This window comes from Mauremys reevesii, linkage group 15 (genome assembly GCF_016161935.1).
Source record: "Mauremys reevesii isolate NIE-2019 linkage group 15, ASM1616193v1, whole genome shotgun sequence".
In the NCBI taxonomy this organism is placed as follows: Eukaryota; Metazoa; Chordata; order Testudines; family Geoemydidae; genus Mauremys; species Mauremys reevesii.
The window spans coordinates 10,124,328-10,146,380 of record NC_052637.1 but is presented as its reverse complement, the minus strand read 5'-3'; the positions used below and the strand labels follow the sequence as shown (position 1 = coordinate 10,146,380).

At 42.3% G+C, this 22,053-nt stretch overlaps 2 protein-coding genes and 1 pseudogene across 2 annotated transcripts; all 3 read right to left on the bottom strand.

Annotated features, from left to right (window-relative positions):
- Positions 1-6,245: 6,245 nt before the first annotated feature.
- LOC120383657 lies at positions 6,246-7,183 on the bottom strand (annotated as a pseudogene).
- Positions 7,184-11,814: 4,631 nt separating this feature from the next.
- LOC120383765 (olfactory receptor 1009-like) lies at positions 11,815-12,753 on the bottom strand. The gene has a single exon (XM_039501995.1). It carries the CDS (start codon positions 12,751-12,753, stop codon positions 11,815-11,817), a length of 939 nt encoding a protein of 312 aa, XP_039357929.1.
- Positions 12,754-20,171: 7,418 nt separating this feature from the next.
- LOC120383759 (olfactory receptor 5V1-like) lies at positions 20,172-21,104 on the bottom strand. The gene has a single exon (XM_039501986.1). It carries the CDS (start codon positions 21,102-21,104, stop codon positions 20,172-20,174), a length of 933 nt encoding a protein of 310 aa, XP_039357920.1.
- Between the last annotated feature and the right edge of the window lie 949 nt (positions 21,105-22,053).

Below are 22,053 nucleotides of genomic sequence, written 5' to 3'. Positions count from 1 at the left end.
CACAAGTGGGGGGACAATGGTATGGTAGCCCAGGAAGGCCGGGGTAAGAACGGAATGAACAGGTGGTGTTGTTGCAGGAGCACCCCCTGTGAATAGCATACAGCTCATAATTTATGCAGGATCAGACACAGAGCAGCTGTGCTCTCTGGTTCTATGATACAGTGGTTCTCTAGTACACTTGCCCATAATCTAGGCAGGACTGATTCTATTTTTAGATACCAAAAAGGAGGGATTGACTCAGGGAGTCATTCCCAGTTTTTGCTTTTGCGCCCCTGGCAAATGGTGCAGTGCAAAAGGACAGGTAACCATGCCCATCTTATTACCATCTTATTACCAATTTATGGTATGGTTGATGGTACAATATGGCTGGTAACCATCTCTGCTGTCATGCAAAAGCAAACTCATGCTGCTGTGTAGCGCTGCTGGCCCGCCTCTGTCAGCGGCATCTAGTACACATACGGGGACATACACAAAAGGCAAAACAGTGTCCATGGTTGCCACGCTATGGCGTATGCCAGGGCAATTCTGGGAAAACGGGCTTGAAATGATTGTCTGCCGTTGCTTTCCCGGAGGAAGGAATGACTGGCGACATTTACCCAGAATCCACCGTGAAAATGATTTGTGCCCCAGCAGGCACAGGGGTCTCAACCCAGAATTCACAGAGACAGCCTAGACTCAGTTAATTGTTCGCCAAAATGTATCTTTGCAAGGAATTCACTCCCTGTTTCCCATCTCACAGCTTCCACTGTCTCCAGACCTGCCACAGCATCCCCCTCGCAGAGGCTGGCAAAGATTAGGTGGCGAAAGAAAAGACAAGGGACAAGATGTTCGAGGAACGTATGGGCTGCTACCTAGCAGAGGCAGACCAGCAGAGCCAGTGGAGGAGACCGTCTTTCTGTGCCAGCGCTCACACAGCGAACGGGAGGAGAGGTGGCGTGAGGAAGACAAGCAGGCGACTGAAACGCTGCTTGGACTAGTGAGGGAGCAAACGGACACGCTCAGGCGCCTTGTGGATGTTCTGCAGGACCACAGGAGGACAGAGACACCCTGCAGTGTATCTGCAACCGCACTCCCCTGCCACAAAGTCCCATACCCCCCTCAACGAAAGTAATCAGGAGGAGGGGCGGCCGGGGACGTGAATACTGTCACTGCACCACAGCACAGTGCTCAAGTACCCAAAAGCTCTCATACCCTACCTTTGCCGAAGTCCTTCACTTCCACACTCACAGTAGTCCCAATCCCAGTCCCATCCCCTAACTGTGTACTTAATTAATAAAAATGCTTTGCTGGTAATTACTGTTTCCGTTCTGTTTTTTCAAAGAAGACTGTGTTTGAATGGGGGGCATGGGGAAGGGGGTGGTTAATTGCATAGGACAGTCACCTTTCCCAGGGTACAGACACGGGGGCAGGATCAGCAGCGGGTCACACACACGGTGCAGTCAGTAGGCACCCTGGTCGGTTTTTGGAGGTGGTTTCCAGGATCTGTGTGGGCGGGGGAGATGTGACTTTGCAGCGGGGGAGGGCGGTTACAGATCTTATACAGCGGTCCTTGTCCTGGACCGCTGAGTCACGCAGCTGAGGAATCTGTATCCGTCCTCCTCCACCACAAGGTCACATATCCGCCTGCACACAGAATTCCATAAAGAGGAATGGCAGGCTCCATTGAAAGAAGCATTCCGGCACTGCGGACCGCTCTAGGAGGAGGAGCCTGTCATTCCTTGAGTTTAGAGGCGGTCTTTACATCACCGCACACCCTACCCAGCACAGCCTGCGTCCCAGTTTCAACCCTTTCACGAAAAGTCATGAATAAAGAAACCTTTGTTAAGTAATAATGGGACATGTATTTTATTTTTACACGTGTGCTGGAAGTGGGGGTAACGGGGTGAATGGGGTATGTAACCGAAGAGGAGAGTCAACAGTAACTGGGTAAAGAAACAGGGGCAGGTTCAGCTTCTCTGTAAAGAAACTGAACAGTCACAGGTCACGCTGCTCGCTGCTCGCTGGTATTTGAAGAGTTCCTTGTCGCTGTCCCAGGCGCCTGTATAGGGCTTCATGAGCAAGTGCATTAGCGGGCAGGCTAGGTCCCCGAGGATGACTATAGGCATCTGCACATCCACAACAGTTATTTCGTGGTCCAGGAAGAAACTACCTTCCTGCAGGCGTCTGAGCAGCACACAGTTCCTGAAAACACACGCATCATGAACCTTGCCCGGCCACCCGACGTTGATGTTTGTAAAACGTCCCCTATGGTCCCCCAGTGCTTGCAGCACCATTGAAAAGTGGCCCAATTTCTCAGCAGCTGACTGTGGAAGAGGTGGACGATAAAGTGAGAGGAGGAGAAAACAGCGATGATCGCAGCGGGCTCCATGCTTGCAGTGCTGTGGCGTCCACGCTGTCACTGACCAGAAAAGTGCATGAACAGATTGCCCGCAGGCGCTTTCAAGGAGGGAGGGAGGGAGGTTGTGATTGACGGTTCAATGACGACACTTACCCAAAACCACCCTGGACACATTTCTCCCCCCAGCAGGCATTGGGGGCTCTACCCAGCATTCCAATGGGCAGCGGGGACTGCGGGAACTGTGGGATAGCTTCCCACAGTGCACCGCTTCCAAAGTCGACGCTGGCCCCGTGAATGTGGACTCAGAAATTCGAATTAGTGTATTTAGTATGGATACACAAATTCGACTTCATAAGGTCGAATCCACAAATTCGAACTAAGTTGATTCAAAATAGTCTTGTAGTGTAGACAAGGCCTTAGTGTGTCTACAAGTCAGCTAGGGGGGTGATTCCCAGCTTATGCAGACTGACTCATTGTAGCTCTCATTGAGGTAACTCACTCTAAATAGTAATGTAGCTGCTGTAGTACAGGCAGCGGCACGTGTTGGCATGGGCTAGGCATGTCAAATACATACCCATGAGGTTCAGGTATGTTTCTACTCAGTGAAACTAGTCTGTGCATCCACTCACTGCTATCCATGATACTACTGCTACACTGCTAATTTTGGAATGCTAACTCAATGAACTGGGAATCACACATCTAGCTCATAGTGTAGACGCAGCCCTAATGAACATTGAGAGTCAATGTATTAAAGGCTGTAGCATGCTGCCTGTGGGACACTGGAAACAGTTTGAACAGGCTGGGTCATATTGGGGAAAACATGCTGAGAGTTAAACGGACACACAGGAGAATCTGGGCTGTCCAAGAGAATGCAAATCAGACAGGTTCCTGTAATTTTAGAGCAAAGCCAAATTAATTTAGTTTTTAGTGTAGTATGAGATTATATAACATTAAGTATATGCGCAAGGCTCTGGCAGGAGCTGTCCTTCAACCCTTACCAGGGATTTTCTTGTGGTTTCAAAGTCATTATATCACAGCTCAAACCAAAATCATCTCCTGACTCTCTGTCATTGACTTCTCTGGTATGGCTCTTTGAAGAGACCTTGACTAGATAATCAGACAGACAATGGGTATCCACTCAAATTGTAGCTTCAGAATAATGCATTTTAGGTGGGTCTACCCCCAAGAATTTCCTTGAAAATCCACTTCACGCATATTATCCCAAAAAGTACTTTGACGTCTCCAATAACTCCCAGCAATTGCATTATTCATGTCTTCCTCCTAAAGAAGCACCATGCAATACTACAGAAGTACATGAATATTTGCATTTTTATTGCAATGAAGTCCAAGAGTGTGAAACTTAATTCTGTAACATTTGTTCAAGGATCTTGTCATATCTGCAATATAGTAATATAGTTTCTGAACCTCTTGCTACACTAACTTAACTCAAATCTTCTTCTAACCTTATGCCCATCTATATGGAGTTGGCTCTTCACATCCTTCTTCTCCATTCCAGTCTGTCTTGAATGCTATTCTTTGGAAACTCTGCAGCTAATCAGGTCCTTTAATATGACACACATCCATCTAGTTCTGGATCTGCCAACCCTTCTTTTTCCCTCCACTTCTAAGTTTAACTTCCTGTTTCCTATATATTCTTCCAATTTTCTTTTCACATGGCCAAACCATCCATGCCTCGATTCCCACAGATTTTATATAATTGGTACCAACTTCAGAATTCCCCTTCTTCATTAGTTACAAACATGGTCCATCCACATAACTCAAAGTATCTATCTCTATGTTTTCATTTCCACTGTATTCAAGATCTTCCTCTTCCTGTCTCTTCCTCAATGTCCAGAATTCAGAGCCCTGTGAACGTTCAAGCCTAATTAACACCTTGCAGATCTAACTTTTCAGTGTGGTAGGTTTAGTGAAAATACAAATGTTCATATAAATAGGCATATAATGCAAAATCCAGCATGAACATTACACCTGTGAAGATGTTGTACACATCAATAATAAAGTGGAATTCTTCTCAGCCTCAGTTGGAGGTCTGAATGCAGACAGGCTATAGGGGTATGTCCATTTAGTCTAAACATTCAAAGGGCATGCAGTATCATGTCTCTAGAGAAGAAGAGATTCACAAAAACATAGTAGGGAAATGAAGAAGCCCACTCAGTGGAGACCTCCTCTCTCTCTTCTTGTAGGATTTTCACAAGGTGAGGGTGATGGTTTGTTGAACCACTGTTGGGAGGGTGTTCCATGCATGTGCTGATGGCATGAAGAAGAAACATAATTAGACAGTGGAAATTCTTGCCACATTTACACTTTGAAGACCAAAAAATGTAGCAATATTCTGATAAGGTTTGGATAAGACAAATATTCAGGGTTATTATAATTAATTATGACAACATGTTTTAAGGGATATTAAACATCATGTTTCAGGGATTAAGCCACATAACCCAGTCACTGTCCCACATTAAACAGTTTTAAACAAGGTTCATAGTTCGCTTTACAGAAACCTCAGTCTGCTTAGTACCTTGGGAAACACACCAAAAAATCTCTTTTTATAACCTTTTATTAAAGACAAGAAGTAAAAATGCCTTTGAACTGTAAAATATGAAATCAGGCTTTCATTTTAACAACATCTCTTGTTCCCTTTTTCTTGAGCTGGAGACAGTTTTTAATAAACAATTAGATAAGTTCATGGAGGATAGGTCATCAATGGCTATTAGTCCAGAAGGCCAGAGAGGCAGCCCCCTGTTCTGGGTGTCCCTAAACCTCTGACTGCCAGAAGCTGGGACTGGTCGACAGGGGATGTATCACTCAATAATTGTCTGTTCTGTTCATTCTCTTTGAAGAATCTGGCACCGGCCACTGTCAGAAACAGGATACTGGGATAGATGAACCATTGGTCTGACCTGGAATGGTCTTCCATTTGTTCTTATGTTCTAACATGATAATAGGTGGTTCCCTAGTCAATGGGAGATGCTGAGGAGTGGGATGTGTTCTAAGCCCTGCCGCTGTGAAAGAGTTCAGTCTCCATAGCCCTGTGAGGGAGACAAATCTTTCTGCTTGTCATTTTCAGCTAGGAACCCTCTAACCCCACTTAAGGGTTTTGGTTTTTTTACATGAAGCTGGGGCTGGAGGAGGAAGAAGAAGGAATTAGTAGGAAGAGACGGCTCATACCTTTTATCCCAATGGTCAGGGTAGTCACCTGGAATGTGAGAGCCTCACTTCAAGTGCCTGATAAAGAGACAGGATTTAAACAGGCAATCTGTCCCCACCCATGTGGAAGCCCGAATCACCGGGATACGCTCATGTGGGTTTCTCTCTAACTCTCCTGTTCAAGCCTAAATTCCTTTCTGAATCTTGCCCTCCCTGGGGAGTAAACCTATTGGCTTCAATGATTATTATATTATCCTTATTCATTATTATTGAAAATCCTTGAAATTTTAGTAGGATAGAATAAGATAACTGATATTAAATGGAGTTTCAAGAATTAGTCAAAGAAAGCAAAAGAAAAGACATTAATAGATTAATAGAATTGGCCATAAACTCAGCTGGCATAAACTGGCCAAAGAACCCCTGAAGTTAATGGGCCAGATTAAAGAGATATGGAGCTAGAGTAAAGGAAGAAATATGTGACTGACTCTACAGCCTGGTGCTCTGAGCACTCACTGGATTTAGAAGACTCAAGATCCAGTCCCCTGTGCTCCAGTGACTCTTGTACAACTGGGAATCTGGCCCGCTGACTTCAAGGGAGCCACACTCATTTAGACCAACTGAGGTTTTCTCCCAATTTGTCTCAGTTACCTGAGCTGAGAAATTCCCAAACACCAGTTATCCACAGGTGTTTATTCTCTCTAAGGTAAAAATATGTAATTTAATTTATTTTAGATCATCAACATTACTTGAGAAACTTTAATTTTCCCAACATTTTCCTTAGAGCTGTTTTCACCTCCTTGCTTTTCAGGCTGTAGATGATGGGGTTTAACATGGGGGTCAAGACACTGTACTGGATGGAAAATATTTCATCTGGCAGTACAGAAGAGACTGAGCTGGGTTTTCTGTACTGGACAAAACCTGTCAGGTACAACAAGCCAACCAGAATCAGGTGGAGCTGCAAGTGGAGAAGGCTTTATGCCTGCCCTCTGCAGAGCGTATCCCCAGGATGGTGGAGATGATGTGAATGTAGGAGATCAGCGTGAGGAGGAAGGAGCTTGACCCAAATATCACAACAGAAGTATGAAGCACCACTTGAGTGGTGAGGGTCTCAGTGCAGGCCAGTTGTAACAGAGGAGGCAGCTCACAGCTGAAATGATGGATTTGGTTGGAGCCACAGAAATGCAACTTGAGAGTAAAAACAGTGTTAAGAAGGGCATAAAAGAAGCTTGTGGTCCATGCCCCACTCACCAACAGAACACAAATCCCTTTGCTCATTCTCTCCATGTAACGCAATGGGTCACAGATGGTCATGTAGCGGTCATAAGCCATGGCTGAGAGAATGAGAACTTCAGCATCAGCTGTGAAGAGGAAGAAGAATATCTGAGCAATGCAGCCATTGACAGAAATAGTTTTGTGCTCTGCTAGGAAGTTCCTCAGCATGTTAGGCAACATGACTGACGAATAACAGATATCAACAAAGGATAAACAGAAAAGGAAGAAGTACATAGGGGTGTGAAGGTGAGAATCAGCTCTTATCACCACCATGATCACTATATTACCACCCAGAGTGATTAGGTAAATAACTAAAAACACTGAGAAGAGGAAAATCTGCAACTGTGGGTCACTGGAAAGTCCCAGGAGAATAAATTCAGTCACTGTGGTTTGATTTTTCATTTTCATTTATTCAGGAAATCTGTGACCTGAAAGACCAAAAAAAATGAGATTAACACTTATTATGTAAATAAATTGAAATAGAATGTGGAGATTATCTGTTCCAGAGGATGAATGTAAAGCGAGTCCTATTCCATTCTGTAAAATGCGTGTTTTAACTATACTAAATTGAGAGAGAGAAAAAGAGTGAAGTGAGATGGTATTTGTGTGTTTTAAATAGGTAAAATAAGCTGAATACACAAAAGGACTTTGGCTCCTAACTGCCAGTTTAAATGTCTTCGTCCCAGAATCAGGTCCTACAGGTATTCACAAATACCCTGCTCATTTCTGACTAAGGGATAGTCTGATGTGGGGCTCCCTCGGTCTCTTCCCTTGAATTGCTCCTCTATGGATAAATCATAAAAGAGGCAGTGCAGGGTTACTGGATACTTGGTCTTCTTTATGTAGGCTGAGTGTTCAAGCCACCAGGCTATAGAGGAATGTATTCTCTCTCTGTAATTTGGCCTTATGACTTCAGTAGAGCTACAGCTGCATTACACCAGCATGGGATTTGGCAGATTGGCTGCAATGGAACTATGGCCAATTGACAATAGCTGGACACCTGGCCAAATCTATACAAATAATCTGTCAGTTATTCTAGACTATTTCATTGAAAACATTATTTAATATCTCTAGTATATAATTGGATTCTTTCCTATTAAAATCAATAGGATTTTTCAAGAAGAATAAGAATCACAGAATCATAGAACTAATAGGGACCTCAAGAGGTCATCTAATCTAATCCCCTGCACTCATGGAAGCACTAAGTTTTATCTAGACCATCCCTGGCAGGTGTTTGTCCAACCTGCTCTTAAAAATTTCCAATAATGAAGATTCCACAACCTCCCTAGGCAATTTAATCCAGTACTTAAGCACCCTGATAGGAAGTTTTTCCTAATGTTCCAGCCTAAACCAACCTTGCTGCAATTTAAGCCCATTCGTTCTTGTCCTATCCTCAGAGGCTAAGAAGAACATTTTTTCTCCCTCCTCCTTGTAACAACCTTTTATGTACTTGAAAACTGTTATCATGTACCTTCTAAATCTTTTCTTCTCCAGAATAAACAAACCATATTTTTTCAATCTTGTTATGCCCTTCCAACCAGGTCCGGCTCCAGACCCCAGCGCGGCAAGCACGCGCGTGGGGCGGCATTTGCCTGCAGGGGCGGCAGGCGGGTCCGGCGGACCTTCCGCAGTCATGCCTGCGGGAGGTTCACCAGAACCCCAGGAGCACCGGACCTGCCGCAGGCATGACTGTGGACGGTTCGCTGGTCGCGCGGCTCGGCTGGACCTCCCGCAGGCGTGCCTGCGGAAGGTCCAGTGGAGCAGTGGGACCAGCGAACCCTCCGCAGCTGCGGGAGATCCAGCCAAGCTCCGAGACCAGCGGACCCTCCGCAGTCATGCCCGCGGGAAATCCGCTGCTCCCGGGGTTCTGGTGCACCTCCTGCGCATGACTGCTTGGGGCGGCCAAATTAGTAGAGCCGCCCCTGCTTCCAACATGACTGTGAACCACTGACAAATACTCTCTGGGAAATGTTTTCCAACCAGCTATGCACCCACCTTATAGTAGCTCCATTTAGGTTATATTTCTCTAGTTTATGAGAAGGCCATGCAATACTATCAAGAAGAAATGAATGTGACCATCAAACATTATCTCAACACAGTGACATAATTTTGAGAAGAGGGGCCTGATAGAAAATTAATGGGACTTTTCCTGCTAAGTCACTTACTCTCCGACTCAGTGGGATTTTTTACTCCATTTTCTGCAAGTCTGAATATCAGACTCTACTTACAGTAGAGAAATTATCCTGCCCTTCTGGAAGTGAATGACATCAGTTATTAATGGAAAAGGAAATAAAATCAATGTTCTCTCAAATGTCAAAATTATGTTTGTCCCCATACAACCCTAGGGAGAAACGAAACATTTCCTCCATTATCAGATCATGACACAAATGCCTAAGTGCGTGCATGCACACACACACACGCACACACACCTGCTCTCAGCTATCTCAGTGCTGCCTTAAAAAAGAGAGGGAAAGTGAGAGCTGGGTGATTCAAGCAAATCAGTTTCACCAGCCATGGCCCCTGTGCTGTAACTTAGTCTCTGTGAGCAGACTGCTGCAGCCAGACAGAAGTCAATGGGACTCTGAAGAGACAAAGCCCTAGATAAGAGGGGCAGAATCCGGTCCTTTGAAATGAAAAGGATATAAAAATTAAAAAGGAATAAAAATATTAATCAACTCACCTGCCTTTTAAGCACAAATCATAAATATGGTGAGATCTTTCTGACCTGTGATTTTCTTTTTTCTTAGGCTATACTCCTCCTTATCAATTTGTCTATCTAGTCTGTGTATCTCTGGAATACAGCATCCAAGCAGGTCCAATATTCTTTACCTGGAACAATGAAACACCTCAAGATGTGTTGGGGAGTGAGGCAAAGAGCTTTTCCTTAGTTGACTCCAAGAGTAGGAGCTGATTCTTGAGAATTGTTTAAATGCTGTCTTGTTCCCCCTGGGACATTCCCTGAAGTTCACTCTCTGTAACAAGCTCCCAGTAACATTGTGCTGGGTCAGGCCTTAAGCAATGGTCTACGGTACCTAAAAATGAGAGCATTGAGGCTTGAGTTATCATATGCATCCAAGTGATTTAGGTACCCAATCTCAGTGACAGTCAATTAAAAAGGCATGTGTTTAGGCTCAGATTCTCAAAGGAGTTAGATGCGCAAACAGCAGCACATTTCCTCTCCCTTGGAATCCTTTGAAGGTCCTAGTCTTAATGTATAATTGCCACAAGTGCAACAGGGAGAAAGAATGGGGACTAGCCAGCCATCCTTAAAAAATCACCAGTGGCTGGATGCACAGGTTAAGGGATGAGAAAGGAGCTAATAGCCTGTATACGATGGCAGGAAAGAACAGGAGATGAGATGAAGGAGGAGCTTTTCTGAATACATCTGGGTAAAATTTTTCAGACAAGTCATTTACTCGCTGAAAAATGACCAACCATTTCCTTTTACTCTTCTCAGCTGTTTTTAATGAATATGTTTCTGCTCCGTATGTTTGGTTGACCCAATACTATTTAACAATGTCCAGAATTCAGAGCCCTGTGAACGTTCAAGCCTAATTAACACCTTGCAGATCTAACTTTTCAGTGTGGTAGGTTTAGTGAAAATACAAATGTTCATATAAATAGGCATATAATGCAAAATCCAGCACGAACATTACACCTGTGAAGATGTTGTACACATCAATAATAAAGTGGAATTCTTTTTATTAAAGAAAAGAAGTAAAAACACATTTGAACTGTAAAATATGAAATCAGGCTTTCACTTTAACAACATCTCTTGTTCACTTTTTCTTGAGCTGGAGACAGTTTTTAAAAAACAGTTAGATAAGTTCATGGAGTATAGGTCATCAATGGCTATTAGTTCAGAAGGCCAGAGAGGCACCCCCCTGTTCTGGGTGTCCCTAAATCTCTGACTACCAGAAGCTGGGACTGGATGACAGGGGATTGATCACTCAATAATTGTCTGTTCTGTTCATTCCCTTCGAAGAATCTGGCACTGGCCATTGGCAGAAAGATGATAGAGGGCTAGATGGACCATTGGTCTGACCTGGAATTGTCTTTCATTTGTTCTTATGTTGTAACATGATAATAGGTGGTTCCCTAGTCAATAGGAGATGCTGAGGAGTGGGGTATTTTCTAAGCCCTGCCACTGTCAAAGATTTCCGTCCCGATATGCCTGTGAGAGATACAAATTCTTTTTCTTGTCATTCTTAGCTAGGAACCCTCTAACCCCGCCTAAGGGTTTTTATTTTTTTACATGAAGCTGGGGCTGGAGGAGGAAAAAGAAGGAATTAGAAGGAGGAGACCGCTCATACCTTTTATCCCAATGTTCAGGGTAGTCACCTTGAATGTGAGAGAGCCCCACTTCAAGTGCCTAATAAAGACACAGGATTTAAACAGGGGATCTCTCCCCACCCATGTGAATGCCCTAACCACCGGGATATGCTCATTTGGGCCTCTCTCTAAATCTCCTGTTCAAGCCTAAATTTCCTAGGGAGTAAACCCATTGGCTCCAATTATTATTATATTATCCTTATTCATTATTATTGAAAATCCTTGAGATTTTAGTTTGATAGAATAAGATATGTGATATTAAATGGAGTTTTAATAAATTAGTCAAAAAAAAACAACAGAACAAGAAAGATTAAGAGATTAAGAGATTTTTTTTTTATAGAATTGGCCAGAATCTCAGCTGGCATAAATTGGCCATAGATCCCCTGAAGTCAGTGGGACAGGTTAAAGAGATATGGAGATAGAGGAAAGGAAGAAATGTGTGACTGAATCTAAAACCTGGTGCTCAGATAACTCACTTTTGATTTAGGAGACCCAAGATCCAGTCCCCGATGTTCCAGTGGCTCTTGTACAACTAGGAATCTGGCCCGCTGACTTCAATGGAGCCACAGTCATTTAGACCAACTGAGGTTTCGTCCTAACGTGTTCATCAGTTAACTCAGCTGAAAATTACCCAAATACCGGTTATCCATAGTTCTATGCTCTCTGATGTAAAAATATATAATTTAATTCATTTAAGATCGTCAACATTAATTGAGAAACTTTAATTTTCCCAACATTTTCCTTAGAGCTGTTTTCACCTCCTTGTTTTTCAGGCTGTAGATGATGGGGTTTAACATGGGGGTCAAGACACTGTACTGGATGGAAAATATTTCATCTGGCACTACAGAAGAGACTGAGCTGGGTTTTGTGTACTGGAGAAAAGCTGTCAGGTACAGCAAGCCAACCACAATAAGGTGGGAGCTGCAGGTGGAGAAGGCTTTACGCCTGCCCTCCGCAGAGTGTATCCTCAGGACGGTGGAGATGATGTGAATGTAGGAGATCAGCGTGAGAAGGAAGGAGATTGAGGCAAATGTCAGAACAGAAGTATAAAGCACGACTTGATTGGTGAGGGTTTCAGTGCAGGACAGTCGTAATAGGGGAGGGAGCTCACAGCTGAAATGGCTGATTTGACTGGGTCCACAAAAATGCAACTTGAGGGCAAACACAGTGTTTAGGAGGGCATGGAAGAAGCCTATTGCCCATGCTCCATTCACCAGCTGAACACAGATCCTTGTGCTCATTTTTTCCATGTAATGCAACGGGTCACAGATGGCAGCATAGCGGTCATAAGCCATTGCTGAGAGAATGAAAGCTTCAGCAGCAGCTGAGAGGAGCATGAAGAACATCTGAGAAATGCAGCCATTGACAGAAATAGTTTTGCGCTCTGCTAGGAAGTTCATTAGCATATTAGGCACTGAGGCTGAGGAATAACAAATATCAACAAATGATAAATGAAAGAGGAAGAAGTACATAGGGATGTGAAGTTGAGAATCTGCTCTTATGACCACCATGATCACTATGTTACCCCCCAGAGTGATTAGGTAAATAACTAAAAACACTAGGAAGAGGAAAATCTGCATCTGTGGGTCACTGGAAAGTCCCAGGAGGATAAATTTGGTCAATGTGGTTTGATTTTTCATTTTCATTTATTCAGGAAATCTGTGACCTGGAAGACCAGAAAAAAATGAAATTAACACTTATTATGAAAATAAATTGAAATAGTATGTGGAGATCATCTGTTCCAGAGGATGAATGTAAAGATGTAAAATGTGTGTTTTAAGTAGACTAAAGAGAGAGAGAGAGAGAGAGAGAGAGAGAGAGAGAGAGAGAGAGACGTGAGATAGCATTTGTGTGTTTTAAATAGGCAAAATAAGCTAGATATACAAAAGGACTTGGGTACCTAACTGCCACTTTAGATGCCTAAATCCAAGAATCACGTCCTACTGGTATTCACAAATGCCCTGCTCAGCTCTGACTAAGGGATAGTCTGACATGGAGCTCCCTCAGTCTCTCCTCTTGAAGCTTTTCCTCCGTGGATAAATCATAAAAGAGGCAGTGAAGGGTTACTGGATACTTGGTCTTCTGCATGCAGGGTGAGTGTTCTAGCCACCAGGCTATAGAGGAATTTCTCTTCTCTCTGCAATCTGGCCTTATGACTTCAATAGAGCTACTTCTGTGTCACACCAGTATGGGAGTTGGCAGATTGGCTGCAATGAAACTGTGGCCAATTGACAATAGCTTGACATCTGGCCAAATCTATATAAATAATCTCCTTCTCCATTACAGTCTGTCAGTTGTTCTAGACGATTTCGTTGAAAACTTTATTTAATATCTGCAGTATATAATTGGATTCTTACTTATTAAAATTATTTGGATGTTTGAAGAAGAATCATAGAATCATAGAACTGGAAGGGACAGCAAGAGGTCATCCAGTCCAGTCCCCTGCACTCAGGGCAGGAATAAGTTTTATCTAGACCATCCCTGGCAGGTGTTTGTCCAACCTGCTCCTAAAAATCTCCAGTGATGGAGATTGCACAACCTCCCTAGGCAATATATTCCAGTGCTTGAGCACTCTGACAGTTAGGAAATTTTTCCTAATGTTCCTGTCTAAACTGACCTTGCCGCAATTTAAGCCCATTGGTTCTTGTCCTATTCTCAGAGGTTAAGGACAACAATTTTTCTCCATCTCCCCATAGCAACCTTTTATGTACTTGAAAACTGTTATCATGTCCCCTCTCAGTCTTCTCTTCCTCAGACTAAACAAACCATTTTTTTCAATCTTCCCTCACATGTCATGTTTTCTAGACTTTTAATATTTTTTGTTGCTCTTCTCTGGACTTTTTCCAATTTGTTCACATTTTTACTATAATGTGGCACCCAGAACTGGACACAAAACTCCAGTTGAGACCTAATCAGCACAGAGTAGAGTTGAAGAATTACGTCTCGTGTCTTGCTTACAACACTCCTGCTGATACATCCCAGAACAATGTTTGCTTTTTTTGTAACAGTGTTACACTGTTTATTCATATTTAGCTTGTGGTCCACTTTGACTCCCAGACCTCTTTTTGCAGTTCTCCTTCCTAGGCAGTCCTTTCCCATTTTGTATGTGTGCAACTGACTGTTCATTCCTAAGTGGAGTACTTTGCATTTGTCCTCATTGAATTTCATCCTATTTACTTCAGACCATTTCTCCAGTTTGTCCAGATTATTATCAGTTATAATCCAATGCTCCAAAGCACTTCCAACCCCTCCCAGCTTGGTATTGTCCGCAAATGTTATAAGTGTACTCTCTGTGCATTATCTAAATCACTGATGAATATATTGAACAGAACCAGACCAAGAACTGATCCCTTCAGGACACCACTCATTATGCCCTTCCAATATGACTGTGAACCGCTGATAAATACTCTCTGAGAACTGTTTTCCAACCAGCTATGCACGCACCTTACAGTAGCTCCATCTAGGTTGCAGTTCTCTAGTTTATGAGAAGGCCATGAGACACTCTCAAGAAGAAATGAATGTGACCATCAAACATTATCTCTACACAGTGACATAATTTTGAAAAGAGGGGCCTGATAGAAAATTAATGGGACTTTTCCTCCTAAGTCACTTAGCTCCGACTCAGTGGGATTTTGTACTCCATTTTCTGAATGTCTGAATATCAGGCTGTACTTACAGTAGAGAAATTATCCTGCCCTTCTGGAAGTTAGTGATATCAGTTATTAATGGAAAAGGGAATAAAATCAATGTTTTGTCCAATGTCAAAATTATGTTTGTCCCCATACAACCCTAGAGAGAAACTAAACTTTTCCTCCATTATCAGCTCATGAGCCAAATGCCTAAGCAAAGAGATGGACTTTGTACTAGAACCTGAATGTCAACACAGGCAGATTCTGTGCACAGGGAAATTCAGTTACAAGGGCATTTTCCAGAGAGTGCCCTTCCCCTGACCTTCCCCCCCCCCACACACACACCTGCTCTCAGCTATCTCAGTGCTGCCTTAAGAAAGAGAGAGCTGGGTGATTCAAGTAAATTGGTTTCACCAGCCATGGCCCCTGTGTTGTAACTGAGTCTGTGTGAGCAGTCTGCTGCAGCCAAGTAGAAGTCAATGGGACTCTGCAGAGACCAACCCCTAGATAAGAGGGACATAATCCAGTCCTTTGAAATGAAAAGGATACAAAAATTAAAAAGGAATAAAAATATGAATCAACTCACCTGCCTTTTAAGCACAGACCATAAATATGGTGAGATCATTCGGTCCTGTGATTTTCTCTTTGCTTAGTCTATCTACCTCCTTATTGATTTGTCTATCTAATCTTTCTGTCTCTGGAATACAGCATCCTAGGAGATCCAATATTCTTTACCCAGAGCAATGAAACCCCTCAAGGTCTGTTGGGTTATCAGAGGGAATGAAGCAAAGAGCCTTTGTTTAGCTGACTCCAAGACTAGGAGCTGATTCTTGAGAGTTGTTTAAAGGCTGTCTTGTTCCCCCAAGGACAATCCTTGGAGCATACTCTCCATAACAAGCTCCTAGTTACATTGTGCTGTGTCATCCCTTGAGCAAAGATCTATGGTACCTACGAATGAGAGCATTGAGGCTTGGGTTATCATATGCATCCAAGTGATTTAGGTACCCAATCTCAGTGACAGTCAATTAAAAAGGCATTTATTTAGGCTGAGATTCTCAAAGCAGCTGAAGGCATTAGATGCGCAAACAGCAGCACATTTCCTCTTCCTTTGACTCCTTTGAAGGTCCTAGTCTTAATATATAATTACGACAAGAGCGTAGTGGAGGAAAATGAATCAGGACTGGCCAGCCAAACTTAAAAAATCACCAACAGCTGGATACCCAAGATAAGGAATGAGAAAGGAGCAAATAGACTTTATAAGATAGCAGGAAAGCACAGGAGGTGAGACAAAGGAGAAGCTTTTCTGAATACATCTGCGTAAAATTTTTCAGACAAGTAGTTTAGTCGCTGAAAAATGAAGTTTGGTTGACCCAATAATATTTGTGAATTAGAAAAGAAAGCCAAATTGTTTCATCTAGGGCAAAACAAACAAACAAAAAAAAACAAGTTAAGTCACAAAGCAGCACAGGGCACCTTAGTGCCTCCTCGGTACCTTTAACCTAGTGATTAGGGAACTCTCCTGGGTCATGGGAGATCCTCATGCAATTCCTTCTCGGTCTGATGTAGAGCAGAGATTTTAAGTTAGGTCTCTTGTCTCTCAGGAAAGTTCTTTAACTGTATTAACCAAAGGCTGGGAACCAGGGTCGGCTGGGCTTTGACAGAATAGCAATGCACCGGGTAGGCCTATTCCTGACCAGAGAGGACGGTGCAAAAACACACAGATCTCTCAAGTATCTTTGTAAATACATTCTTAAGAGATGGTACAAGAGCACACTGACTCCTCATAAGATCAGATTGGGATCACAGGATAATGGGTGAGGATGTTTTGTTCTAATTAGCAGGTACTAGGATCAAGGTGGTAACTAACATCATCCGGAGTGTAGTACAGAACTTTTTTGTATCAATGTATAAAAGGAGAAGTCCAATGAGGGGCATCTTTGTATCAGCCAAGGGGACAGGACCCTTATGTCCCATCTTGTCACAGAAATACATGTCTTAGTGTCCCTGTGATCCATTGGACAGGGAGCTAGTATTGTGCTTTGCTGACAATAAACGTGGCTGGGGGCCTTAGCCACCAAACCGAGCCTGTGGTCTTTCTTTAGGAATAACATCAAGGTCTGCTGAATCAATAAGCTGCATTCCCTGCTCATGCAGCTGACACCGGAAATCCAAGAACAGCACCGAGCAGCCTTAACAATGCTCCACAGCACTAACAACTTGGTCTATAAGGTATTTTGGGGCAGGACTTTCTCAGTATCTCTGAAGGTATTTTGCTTTGTAAAGTAAACAGCAGATCCTCAGCAGCAGAAACACATGGCTCTAACATAGGTGGGTTTCCATCTTGAATGGTCCATTCCAAGTCTTCTTCCTTTCACAAGAGTCAGGATGGGATGATTTAGTTTTCTTAAATCCCACAAAATTGCATCTTTCAATCTCATTCATGGTTGCACTGGTGCTCTACTTCCTTCTTCCTCATCTCTATAAACCTTCTGTAAAAAGAAACAGTCTCCTGAACATTGCACATAACCCCACCATTGCAGTCATCTTCTTAACTAATGCAAGACTGCAACTTGCTGGGATAATTTAAGTATCTCCCTGTTTTTGACAAAATTGAATCAATGGATGTCAAGGATATGTCATAATTTTTGACACTGAAAACTGTTTAATTTGCTCTTCTCAGCTGTTTCTAATTCATATGTTTCTGCTCCATATAACAGAGTTGTCATCACTACTATATTGAATACTTGTCTCTTAGTTGTCACATAGACTTTCTGCCTCCCAAGCAGAGGCCCTTGAAGATTCTGAAATGTCATTTACACAAGACCCATCAGATGTGTGACTTCTTCAGATATAGAAACTCATGTCGTCAACAAGTACCCAGATAGAAAAACGTATTCACCCATTCAATGTGATTTTCATCTACATGCAGCATCAGCAGGTCATGAGCAACCCCTGGGCAAAAGAAATTGCCCATCCAAATTATTTGTCAAAGCATTCATAGAAATCAAGATGACTTCACAAATGACTCAAGACCAACATTCACTGCTAACATTTGGCGGACTAATGCAATCCAGCAACATGTGTTTATGCCATTTTCAAGAGTCAGAAACTGCTCCTGTCTCTTGCTCAGTACCCAGCATTCAGAGCCCTACCAAAGTGCAGGTCTAATTACTGACTTGTCAATCTCATTTTTCACATTTTCCCTACCTTATTAGTTCCAAACCTGGTCCATCCATCTTTCTATTTTCATTTCCACTGTATTCAAGATCTGCTCCTCTCTTTTCCTCACTGTCCAGAATTCAGAGCCCTATGAAAGTGCAGGCCTAATTAACAATTTGGTAGATTTAGTGAAAATACAAATGTACATATATATAGGCACATAATGGCAAAATCCAGCAACAATGTTACTCCTGTGAAGCTGTTGTACATATGAATAATTTTATTCATTTAATTTAATTAATTAAATTCTTAGCATGAGTGTGAATCTGTCTGCAGGATGGGGATCATGCATAATGTTGATTAGATTCTGTCCTGCAGGTGGTCTGTAAGTGGAGTTCTGAATGCAGACAGGCTGTAGGGGTATGTCCATTTATTCTAAACATTCAAGTGCATGCAGTATCATATCTATAAAGAAGAAGAGAATCACAAAAACATAACAGAGAAATGAAGAAGCCCACTTAGTGGAGACCTCCTCTTTGTCTTCTGTAGGATTTTCATAAGGTGAGAGTGATGGTTTGGTGAACCACTGTTGGGAGGGTGTTCTATGAATGTGCGGATGGCATGAAGAAGAAACATAATTAAACAGTGGAACTTCTTGCCACATTCAGACTTTGAAGACAAGAAATGTAGCAATACTGAGATAAGGTTTGGATAGGACAAATATTCAGGTTTATTATAATTAAATTATGAAAACATATTTTGAAGGGATATTATACAACATGTTTTAGGGATTAAACCACATAACTCAGCCACTGTCCAACAGTAAATAGTTTTAAACAAGGTTCAGAGTTCAGTTTGTAGAGACCTCAGTCTGCTTAATACCTTGGCAAACACACCATTATATATATATAACACCCAGAACTTGGGGTTGCCTCTCTGGCCTGGACTAATAGCCATTGATGGACCTATCCTCCATGAATTTACCTAATTCTTCATTCAAAACTGTCTCCACCTAAACAGAAAGGGAACAAAGGATGTTGTTAATATGAAAATGAAAGTCTGATTTAATATTTTACATTTCAAATATATATTATAGACAAGGAGGAAAAAAGGCATTTGAAATGTAAAATATTAAATCAGACTTTCATTTTCATTTTAACATTTTCATATTAACAACATCCTTTGTTCCCTTTCTGTTTAGGTGGAGACAGTTTTGAAAGAAGAATTAGGTAAATTCATGGAGGATAGGTCCATCAATGGCTATTAGTCCAGGCCAGAGAGGCAACCCCAAGTTCTGGGTGTCCCTAAACCTCTGACTGCCAGAAGCTGGGAATGAGTGACAGGGGATGTATCACTTGATAATTCTATGTTCTATTCATTCCATCTGAAGAATCTGGCACTTGTCACTGGCAGAAACAAGATACTGGGCTAGGTGGTCCATTGGTCTGGGATGGTCTTTCAGTTGTTCTTATAGTCTAACATGATGATAGGTGGTTCCCTAGTCAATGGGAGATGCCAAGGAGAAGGGTGTGTTTTAAACCGTGCTGCTGTCAAAGAGTTCAGTCTCCATATCCCCAGTCACCTGGAATGTGGGAGGGCCCCGCTTCAAAGTCCTGATAAACAGACAAGATTTAAAAAGGGGATCTCTCCCCACCCATGTGGATGCCCTAACCACTGGGATACACTCATGTGGGTCTGTCTCTAACTCTCCTGTTCAAGCCTAAGTTTCTTTGTGGCTCTAGCCCTCCCTGGGAATAAACCTATTGTCTCCAATGAGAATTATATTTTCATTATTAATTATTATTGAAAAATCCTTGAGATTTTAATAGGTTAGAATAAGATAAATGCTATTAAATAGAGTTTAAGCAAATTACTCAAAAAGAATGAACATAAATTAATAGATGAAGAGATTCTTTTTATATAATTGGCCAGATCCTCAGCTGGTATAAATTGGCCACAGCTCCCCTGAAGTCAGTGAGCCAGATTAAAGAGTTATGGAGAGAAAGGGAGAAATGACTGAATGACTCTAAAGCCTAATGCTCAGAGCACTCATCTGGATTTAGGAGACCCAAGATCCAGTCCCTCATGCTCCAGTGATTCTTGTACATCTAGGAATCAGGCCCGCTGACTTCAGTGGAGCCACACTCATTTAGACCAACTGAGGTTTTGTCCCAACATGTCCATCAGTTATCTGAGCTCAGAATTTCCTAAACACAAGCTGTCTACAGTTCTATGCTCTGATGTAAAAATAAGTTATTTATTTAAGATCATTGACATTACTTAAGAAACTTCAATTTCCCCAACATTTGCTCTAGACCTGTTTTCACCTCCTTGTTTTTCAAGCTGTAGATAATAGGGTTTATCATGGGGGTCAAGACACTGTACTGGATGGAGAATATTTCACCCAGCACCACAGAAGAGACTGAACTGGATTTTGTGTACTGGAGAAAACCTGTCAGGTAAAATAAGCCAACCACAATCAGGTGGGAACTGCAGGTGGAGAAGGCTTTATGCCTGCCCTCCGCAGAGCGTATCCTCAGGACGGTGGAGATGATGTGAATATAGGAGATCAGGGTAAGGAGGAAGGAGCTTGATCCAAATATCAGAACAGAAGTAAGAAGCACCACTTGATTGGTGAGGGTGTCAGTGCAGGACAGTTGTAACAGAGGAGGGAGCTCACAGCTGAAATGGCTGATTTGATTGGGCCCACAGAAATGCAACTTGAAGGTAAAAACAGTGTTAAGCAGGGCATGGAAGAAACTTATTGCCCATGCACAACTCACCAGCTGAACACAGATCCCTTTGCTCATTCTCTCCATGTAACGCAATGGGTCACAGATGGCAGCGTAGCGGTCATAAGCCATGGCTGAGAGAATGAGAATTTCAGCTCCACCTGAGAGGAGAATGAAGAACATCTGAGCAATGCAACCATTGACAGAAACAGTTTTGTGCACTGCTAGGAAGTTCCTCAGTGCGTTAGGCACCGTGACCGAGGAATAGCAGATATCAACAAAGGATAAATGGAAAAGGAAGAAGTACATAGGGGTGTGAAGGTGAGAATCAGCTCTTATCACCACCATGATCACTATATTACCACCCAGAGTGATTAGGTAAATAACTAAAAACACCGAGAAGAGGAAAATCTGCAACTGTGGGTCACTGGAAAGTCCCAGGAGAATAAATTCAGTCACTGTGGTTTGATTTTTCATTGCCAGTTATTCAGGAAAAATGTGACCTGGAAGATGAGAGAAAACAAATTAACATTTATAATAAAAGTAAATTGAAAAAGCATGTGAAATTAATCTCTCTGTAGCATAAATGTAAAGAGAGCCCTATTCCAGGCTGTACAATATGTATTTTAAATATACTAAATTCAGTGAGAGAGAAACAGAGAACTGGCTGGAATGTGTGTGTTTTTAATAGACAAAATGGGCTGGATACACAAAAGGACTTGAGTACCTAACTGTCACTTTAGCTGCCTAAATAGCAGTATCTGGTTCCATTGGTGTTCATAGAAGCCCTGTTCAGCTGGGACTAGCAGACAGGCTGATGTGGGACTCCCTAAGTCTCTCCTCTTGAAGCTGATCCAATCTAGCTCAAATATTAGAGAGGAAGCACAGTTACTGGGTATTTGGTCTTTTGCATCCGGGATAGGACTCTAATTACCAGGCTATACAGTCTCTCTCTCTCTCTCTCTCTCTCTCTCTCTCTCTCTCCCCTAATGTTTCTTTAATCTGGCTTTATGACTTCAGCAGAGCTACAACTGAGGTACACCTGCATGAGAACTGGCAGATTCACTCCAATGAAACAACTATGGCCAATTTACAATAGCTGGGCATGTGGACTAATGTATAAAAAGAATCTCCTTCTCTATTGCTTTTTGTCACTTGTTCTAGACTATTTCGTTGAAAACACGATTTAATATCTGTAGTATATAATTGGATTCTTATCTATTAAAATCATTAGGATTTTTGAAGAAGAAGAAATGAATGTGACCAGCAAACATTCCCTCGGAACAGTGACATAATTTTGAAAAGAGGAACCTGATAGAAAATTATTGAGACTATTGTTCCTAAGACGTTTAAACTACTACTCAATGGGACTTTTGATTCATTGTTCTGCACATCTGAATGTCAGGCTTTACATATAGTAGATAAT